We start from the raw sequence: 9655 nt of genomic DNA on the forward strand, positions 1-9655 counted from the left end.
TCTAAGAGAATTTAGTGAATGTGCCAGTGTAGAGAAAGATGTTTATTTGATAACCAGAAAAGCTTGAATTGGATTAGTTGGCCTGTCTGGTGCAGGTGTGTATCTTGGCAGGTGAATGCCAGGAAGACTTGGGTTCAAGCACCTACCTAAGTCAAGGCATGATAAAGAAGCAGTTATTTTTGCTGCTGGAGTTTTCCAGGTACTGGAACTGGAAAAAAAGAATGTCTTAATCACTACAAGCTTTGGGCAAGCCCTGGGTCATGGAGGGGAGCTCAGGAACCTTGGACTGAGGCCACTTTTGTGCATAGCAGTTCTCTTGGTCTTGCTGAGAGGAGGCAGGACCTGCCAGCTCAACTTCCTGTAAGGTGTGCGGGCAGCTGCTTGGAGAACCTGGTCATTAGGGGCTTTACTGGTAGGGCCTGTGTGCCAGGAAGTCCAGGAGCTGTTGCAAGCCAAACTATAGATGTCCAGGATAGTAAAAGAGTCTGAGTAAGAGAGCGCTCTGTGTGGCAGGTATCTCCTGAAGGGTGACATGTCTGCAGATAGCAGAATTAGAGACTTAAGGTAGGACAGAGCCAACTCATACCTAGTAAGGGGTGAAAGGTAATGTCTGCTGGGTGGGACCAGATTAACAAAGCTAGAAAGGGCAGAAATTATTCTTTTGATTTCACTTTGTGTCCTTTACCCCAGTTTGTAAACTGTTTCCTGATAAACTCGAAAGAAAGCCTGTGACACAAACAGGATCCCCAGTATCTAAACTCAAGCATCTCCACCAGAGCGCCTGCTGTCACCGCTGAAAACGCTGCCATTGTCTGCAGAGGGAGTGGGGTTTTGCCTTAAGCCAGATGCCATATGTCCTCTTCCACAGGGCAGGTATTGGGGCCACCAAACAAGTGCACTCATCCCAGGCACAATTTTAACAACAGACGGCTCTGTGACATATGCAGCCAATCTATGCTTTTTTAAAAATATATATGTTCAAAGAATGCATCAACACAAATGCAATAAAACCCCATGTGTGGAAGTGATAAATTTCCTACTCTGATGTTTACTTAATGGCTCCCAAGGAGCCTGCCTTCTGTTGGGTAATGCTAGATTATCCATTTTTCCTTTGTGCTATGATATGAGATTAGAAGACTAAACAAAGCAGGGAAAGAATAAACTGTGAAAGAATATGTCACCATGGAAAGGAATTAAAAATGAGTATTGGTAACAGGAGCAAGAAAGAAAAATATCTCTCAAAAGATAGGCTGGAGGCTGCAACCTCAGTGTCTTTGATTATACCAAGATTCTTCTCCCTTCCCTTGGGATTTTCAGCAAAAAAAGATGGGGCTTACAAGTTATGTAGTCTGCGGTGTGGTGTTTTACATTACAAGGGAGCTAAGCGAAGCGGGTGAGACTATATACTAAGATTAAAAGAAATGAAAAAGGTTCCCAAAGTTAAGACCTGCTGATAATTTTTGAGCCCGCTCCTTCTGTGCAGTGGCACTGAAGAGGAAATATCTGTTCTCTTCACCACTTCTTTTCTTCCTGTTTAAACTCTTTACAGTCACAACAGCTTCACCCTTACAGAAACTGAACATCGCATTGTGTTATTGATCTACCTGCTGTATTTTTCATTAATATTTCTATTAGCCTGGTTTCCTAAGGAAATTAAGTCTGTATGATCACACTGTCTGCCTACGTGTAATAAGGCTTTCAGCCTGCTGGCCAATCATGGACAAATTTGGAAGGGAGTATAAGTCTCAAAGATAATTAAATTTCTATGCGTTTTGTGAAAAGCAGTGGCTGGGCGGAGGAGAGACCCCAAACCAGTCCTCGCCTCTGAGGGGTGGTGGGAAGGACCTGGGCGCTCCATGCACTGACCGTCTGCATCCCTCCATCCGATCAGCATGGACACAGCTCCAGAGCAGCTCCAGCTCCGCCCTGCTTTCCTGGGGGCTAGGAGAGGCAAAAGGGCATGTGGATATCCCAGGGGAGACGGAAAGGAGGCCGGGAAGGCAAATTTATTGTGTGTGTCTGGGCAGGGGGGAGGAGAGCAGTTGCATTGCACAATTGTCCCTGAATCGATAGGAAAACAGCTTTCATTAATTCATCTGCCCTCCAGACATCTTGTGTTTTATTAGGAATATTTATAAGCTGTTGTTTCAAGAAGTGTCTTCATGGAAGTAATCTTTTCTCCCTCTTTGGTTATAAATACCAGGGTGCTCTCTGGGTGGTTGTGTGTTTTCCTTTTTTTAATGGGAAGACAAATTAATGAATTTCCACTTCTCTCTGGGAGCTACTGCACCCTTGAGAGAGCATCGAGTCTTGATGCATGCTATCAAGAAAGTTTTGATGTCCTTTGGGCTGCCATTGTCTCTAACATAAGGCTAAACATATGAGGGTAAAAAAAATAACAGTTGTCATTTTGACATCAAAGTTTAATCAATAAGATTTAATTACTCAGATGGGACCTATGACTGAGACAGTATCTGTTCACTGTAATGGCACAAATGATCAGTTTTATTTAAATATTAAAACACTTCTATTTTTACAAAAGAATAACTTTAAAACAGTTGCACATTTTTATATTCACCCCCTGATGAGATTTGCCCCTGTTCAAGTACGGAGGGATTTGCAGAGGCCAAGTGCTCATGCGTGGCAAGCCTGAAACAAAGCCCTTGTTTATTTTGTGCATGGAAATGGAGCACTGTCAAGGATCCTTTTGTCTATTTCTGTTAATGGGGAGAGGTCACATGGTGAATAGATGAAATTTATCCGTCTGCTCTTCTTTAATGAAATACTAGTTGTCTTGTTGAAACTCTCTGAGCTATAGTAGAATGGAGAAGGGACGTGACATATTACACCTTCCCGTTTCACGTCTTCGTTACACCCAGTGTCATGCGTAAGAATGAGAAATGCTCTCTCAGATGCTGACTCTGCTCTTTCAGTGGATGCATAATTCTAGATATTAGTTGTGGGAAGCAACTATTCCCTGAATACAAAGGTGCAGTGTGACAGGAAACCACATTCTTTTCCTTTCCCATATACAGAAGAGGAACTCAGTGGATGCTGGATAAATCTGTTTTGAGGAAACAAGATTTATGGATAAAACTATTTTAAATAAACATGGTTTGTGGGTTAGCACTTGGTTTAGCTCTTGTAGCATGATCCATGGGAATGTTTCTTTGGAGTCTCAACCAGCACTTGATTTATGCTATTTGCCACCGATTTGAGAGGGAGCGTGTCATGAAGTTTACTGTTGCACAGCAAAAGAGAACCATAGCTCAAAGGTCCCTGAAGTTAGAAGGCCAGCATGCATGTCTCAGTTTTCCATACACAATCTGTCTTTTCATGAACTTTGAGATGGATAAAGTTGCACTGAAAATGCTGATTTCCCAGCACAAAGAAACACCTTTTAACATGGGAATATTGAGAATAGAGTATTTATATAAGAAGATTCCAGAGTGCAATCCACAATGGTTACATTTGTTTTAATGAAGAATGTGGTTTTCTAACTTAACCTCATTAGTCTATGTACAATCTGAGTTGGGAAGATTATTACATTTTTTCCTAAAACTGGTTGCTTTGTGTATTGTGTTTTGTTTTTTGGGTTTTTTTTTTTATCGAGAGCAGCGTGCTTGTCTTTCCAGAAAATAAATAAACTACTCAGCAGAAGTATCAGCATCAATATAGGAACCTCAGATGAGTAGGTGTAGGCATGCTGTACCGGAGTTTAATGACTTACCTCTGACAAGGCAGTCAAACAGCATATGCAGATGTGTTCTGCCTGGTTTGACTTTGAGCTCAATCATTCTTTCCTTTAAAAATCTCATCCTAAAAGAGAGTAGCAGGAATCTGGGGAGGAGTGGAAGAAACTTTTCTCTCTTTCAAATCGTGTGAGATCAAGAAAGGATTGAGGCATCTGAAGATATTTGGAACACTTCTAGATTGATTTTTTCCGGCAAAAACAAGATATGTTTATCTCCTGAGTCAATAGACCCTGCTATTCATATTGAGTTCAAATCGAAGAAATATTTATTGCTAGAACTGGAATCACGCGGAAGCATTTACTTGTTGTTTTAAGTGGAGTTTCAAAAGACAGACAAGTGCACCAAGTAATCAAGAAAGTTCCACGCAACTGGGCAACCATAATTCCTTGCATAAATAAGGGATTGTACTGTACATCGTACATGGTACTGTACTAATGCATCTTTTTTCTTTTATCCAGGAATCAAACTACTTGGAATAAAGGAAGAGAAAGGTAAGAATAATGAATTTGTTCGTTCTTTTTAGTACCGATGCTGGTATTAATTTAACTTCATATTTGACATTTCATTCTGACAGCTCATGTGGTTTAATTCTCAATTAGATAAGAGAGGGGATCTTAAAATAAATCTTAAAATAAATGCTTTCCAACTCTGAGTTTGGGGCCAGGCAATGCACATACCTATTCAGGAGGCAACTCTGCAAATTTTCAGTGGTCTTAAGTGAAAGAGGATGACTTTGTCATGGGCTGCGCTCTTCCTGCTGTTTCCCATGAGTAAAAAGGGAGACTATTCATACCAGTGGAGGCTGTTGGTAAAACACCACTATTGAATCGGAGAAATCAGGCCCTCTGTTTTCAAATTACTTTTTCACAAGGCTCACTGCACCTATGTTCTTTTCTGAAAGCGATTCCCTACCGTAATTCCCAGTTACGATATAAAGGTTTGTGCAGAGCCTTTACTTCTAGGCTAGGAGACTTTTGAAGCAAGCTCAGGTACGGACACACATTATCCTTGCCTGAGGAGACGGCTTTGACATAACTTTTTTTTTGAGAGCTAGGATCTTATAAAGAGGAATTTAAAAAAATCGAACTTTAAAAAAAACCTTGCATTCAACCATTCTCACACAAATGCAGATATTCTTCTGTGACTTTCTTCCTCATTTTCTGCTCCAACAGTTATTTTAGTATTTTTGCAGCAGGGTTGTATCCTGAAGATGGTATCTAAATAATATTGTTGGCCTCCCATGAGTCGACATTTCAGTTTTGTGAGGAGTAAAATTGTTATTAAAAATTAACTCAAATTCGCTAAAGAAATGACAACGAGTAGATAAAGGCAGATCCCCACAGGAGAAGAAATTACCATCTTTTGCAGCCCACAATGCTATTAGGTTTTGTAAACTGTGGGCAGCTGAAGGAGTTCAGCACATTGGATTCTTTGTTGTTTTTCACAATATCTACGATACCAAGAATATGTTTGCATATGAACTGTACAAGAGTTATGGATGGGTGTACTTTTTTAAGCCTTGTTTTACTGTTGTTTGGAAAACACGTTTCAGCTTGCTACATTAATATACTGTTCAAAGAGTTATTAATATGTCTGTAGATAATTAGGACATTTTGTGAATTAAATTCACAAAAAGATAGAAATCCCTTCATGAAGGCTTTACATAATTAAAAGCTAAAACCTGTCGGCAGAACAGGCAGACTTTATTTTCCAGTGGACTTAATCCTAGAGAAGTTGACTATGATTTTTTGTTTTTGCTGCAAAAGATAATTTTTCATTCTGTTTTCTCCTTCTCGTTACAGGGTACTGGAGAAATATTCACTTTTATCTGGCCTTGGCCAAATGACCTTGTAAAAGCTCCAAGAAAGCTCTCTTTTATCATTGTGATTTTTTTTCTTACCCTGACTTCAGCTTCACACCCACTTCATGAGCAATCTGCAGAGAGTGGTTTCTAGCTGTCATTATTCACGCATATTTGAAGCAGCTGATTATGAAAGTCCTATTTAATTTTTAATAGGAGAATGTGCCATTTTTTTTTCATAAATTGTTTTGCCTCTTGCAGAATGTAATTATCCTAGTCTTTGGGATCTCAGCAAAAGAAGACATTAGTGACTGCAGAAGCTGCAGTAATATCTGTGTTTACTTTCTACACTATACTCAGCCAAAAACATCTCAGAGGCTTGAAGTAAAGCAGCAGGTAGAGGGTTTTCTTTTGGGATGGGAAGGAGAAGTACTGTTGGTATGGGGCTTTTTTGTTTTCTTTTGGTGAGGATTTTGTGCAATTGTTTTACTATTATATTCAACAGCAGAGAAGAAGAAACAGATGTGTGTTTTGTAGACAGGGTCTTTTAAATATGTTCTTAGAAAAATGCAACACATGAAATAAATAAAACTTGAAATAACACTGAAATTTATTCAATCTCTCCCACATCTTTTGTGATATGATGTACCAGTTTTTCACTTTGCTTGTTTTACCTTGGTAACTTCTGTTACATGAGTGGGGAAAACTACTGCAAGGTTAGCTTTAGTTTCTTCCTTTGCTTTGTCGCTCTAGTCTAATGCAATTTAATTTATATCTCCCTTTTTCTGCAGACGACAACATTTCAATACTTTCCAAAAGTCAGATGCATGACCAGGCTGCCCAGGGAAGTGGTTGAGGCACCATCCCTGGAGGTATTTAAAAGACAGGTAGACGTGGTGCTTAGAGATACGGTTTAGTGATGGTTTTTGTCAGAGTCAGCTTGATGGTTGGACTGAACGATCTGAAAGGTCCCTTCCAACCTAGACAATTCTATGATTCTATGACCAAGATATTTCTAATGGAAAAGAAGGGTCCACAGTACATGTTAGATAAACCATGCAGGCAAGAAAAAGTATCTGCGTCATTTTCAAGTGCATCTTAGGCAAAGTTAAAGGTTTCCTGAGCAGTTTTTTTTTCAGTGTGCAGGCATGCCACAGTACTTTTCCATCACCCTTGCAACATGGAAACTTCATGCGGGATCACCTGAAGTTTTCTTTTGAACCATGGATGTTGCTACATTTGCTTTCCCCTCTGGGACTCTCTGCAGTTGTCCTTGGCACTCTGCCTCAGAGAAGTACTGAAATCTCTCGTACTACTGGCTAGCTGATGTTAATAGGAAATGCCAGACATCTTGGTAATGCTCAGTGGTTTAGCCTTTTTTTGAGTATCTGAAAATGGAAAAATTCCTTAGGAAGACTTTCGCATGCCTACACAATGGCACTGTATTGCCAGTGGTACTTGGCTGTGCTATCAGACTGCTGCTTTGGAAATTAAATTCTCATATCCCTCCAAGAACTCCATCACCCAGCCTCCTTTAGTAGGTATCAGTCTGGGACTAAATGTCTGCAGAGTGGGCTATGCGTACATGCATGCACATACATTTTGAAGGAAATGTCACTGCTTTAATCAGATCCTTGTACTCACTCTAATCAGAGTAAGACTTGTAGGTGGCCTTTTAGAAGTAGTGAACCTGCAGCCTCTCTGCACTTGACGTACAATACCCCTGGACTCCACTGCCAAAGGCTGAGTGGGAGGGGAAGTCACTGTGGTCACTGACAAGTTAAAATTCAGTGTGATCATGTTGCTGTGTTTCTATATCCAAAGAAAAAGAAGAACTTTTTATTAAGCTGCTACTTTTGCATTCAGGAACAGTGATGGCAAGTCACCTTGAGTAACCTCTTCCATTATGCTTGTCTACTTTCTTTTGGCTGTCTTCAAAGAAGAAAGTTGATCACAATCTTCAAAGTGCTTCCCCTTATCCAGCATTTCAATCTCTTATTTGAAATGCTCTCTACAAACTATTGCAGACATTAACTATTCCAGCCCTTTTTAATGGTGAAGTATCTGAATTTTTCCTCTCCTATCTATCTTTCTAAACAAAACAAACAAATCCATATGAACAGTGGCCCAGGAAGCGTCTTTGAGAGCCATAACCTGCTATGGAGATGATAAGACGTTACATGCATCCAAGAACTGATGTTAGTAGGATGTCTGGAAAATGCTGTTCTTATGCTGTTGGAAAGCTTGCAGTATCTCAGAATTACCACCTCCCCATACACACATCCTGCCAAAACTTTAAGCTTGAAAGCAAAGGGATGTTATGACATCTCTTTAAATAGGTTATAATGAAATAAACTGGCGATAGACTGGGAAAACAGCTTCATGTCTGTCAAGAGCTAGGAACTCATAGTTGGGTGTGTTTGCTACCTGCCAGTTAGAGCAGATAAAGGTTTTCAAGTACAAATAGGTTCCTCTAGTTATAATTTAGACCAACCAAATTAGTTACCTATTATGCAGTGGCATAAAATCAGATTATATTACTATATAACAGTAAACGGAGGTTCATTTTTTTGTTTTGAAAATTGTTGGTGTCTCAATATTATATGCACTGATCATCTTGCTATTTCAGAAACTAACTTTCCAACAGGGAGTGGTATGGGGCTGGAAGTTACAAGAGGTGCTTTTTCATTGCTGAGGCAAATTCATTTTAACAAACTGACTAAACCATTATATCAGCTATTCTGAATTCTGATGTAACTTGACAGCAAGATTCCCATGTTTAGATTTTATGGTCTGCCTAAACCAGAAACTACCTTCCTGTGAAGAAGTGCAACATTCGTTTAAGGACTTACAAGACTGATTCTCCGTTATGCACCTAAAATTTCTTCCCTGCTTTTAAAAATATCTGCCTGACTCCTAGTTCAAACTTGCCAAGTCTCAGGTATCTGTTGTTGTATTTTCTTAACCACTTGCCTGGTAAATTAAAGAGTTTTCTGTTCTTGGGACTCTTATTTTTTTCAGTGTGCACATTTGGACAGCTTCATTCAATTTGCAGTCCATCTTCAGCTTTTATTCCTAAAAATATTCCAGATTTACAGAAAGCCTTAGATGCAGTAGGATTTGGTATATGTGTATCTTCTTTTTGGTATGTGCCCCACTACCCAGACACTGAGGCAGAATATTATCAGCTACTAGAAAGGGACCTAATCCATAGCTTACATTTCATGGTACTCATCCATGTTCAGTTCACACCTCTGCTTCAAGAAATCCAAATTCTTGTCTCCTGCCTTGGAGAATATCTTAGCCACTGGGCTCTTTCGGGTAGTTCTCAGCACCCAAGCTGTGATGGCTCTTCTGCTTTATGCGAAAGAACAGAAATTCATGTGAAGTGAGAAGGCTTTATCCAAGAGCTGGATGTTCCTGCTGTGGCCCATGCCATGACTCTGCTCCCCATTGTAGTCTTCCCTAAGGGCTCCCTCATGTAGCACACTCACTTGTTCACACTTCCAGATATTTGTTTTCTCTTGTCCTGCTCCTGTAGTAGAGACTGGCTGGCAGAAATCCCTTTTGCTCCCTCTGTTAAGCATTCCTCCTCCTTTCCCTTCAGTCATGCCCCCTTTCTTATTATAACCCTCTACTTCAACAGCTAAATTGAATCAGGTGCCTGTAATCCATGGATTCTTCCTCTGCACTGTTGACTCCTTCGTCAACAGACCCTTTCTCTGCTATATCTTATCGAAGAACAAATGGACAAAATACTGTTGCTATTTGCTGCTTCATCGTAACTTCTTTCTTTTGCAATCATTTCTCTCTCCTTTCTGAGAGGCAGATGTGTTTTCCTGACTCCTGTCTATGTCATCTACTTATCTCACCCTTTCTCATCTTGATATGGGGCTGCATTAGGAAGAGCATTGCCAATGAGTTAAGGGAGGTGATCCTTCCCCTTTACTTGGCACTGGTGAAACACAACTGGATTGCTGGGTCCAGTGCTGGGCTCCCCAATAGAAGAAAGACATGAACATGCTGAAGTGAGTCCATCAAAGGGCCGAGAAGATGATGAAAGGACTGGATCATCTTTGACATGAGGACCGACTGAGAG

The 9655-nt window shown here is 40.2% G+C and overlaps 1 protein-coding gene across 1 annotated transcript in view; it reads left to right on the forward strand.

Annotated features, from left to right (window-relative positions):
* The window catches only part of EPSTI1 (epithelial stromal interaction 1), a 51135-nt gene extending 44571 nt beyond the window's left edge, over nt 1-6564 (forward strand). Inside the window, exons 11-12 of the mRNA XM_063334925.1 lie at nt 4214-4246; nt 5558-6564. Of these exons, the coding sequence (XP_063190995.1) occupies nt 4214-4234 (21 nt within the window). The 3' untranslated portion in view covers nt 4235-4246; nt 5558-6564. The remainder of the gene's footprint in view (nt 1-4213; nt 4247-5557) is intronic.
* Nucleotides 6565-9655: the final 3091 nt, after the last annotated feature.

Source organism: Chroicocephalus ridibundus, chromosome 1 (assembly GCF_963924245.1).
Source record: "Chroicocephalus ridibundus chromosome 1, bChrRid1.1, whole genome shotgun sequence".
NCBI lineage: Eukaryota > Metazoa > Chordata > Aves > Charadriiformes > Laridae > Chroicocephalus > Chroicocephalus ridibundus.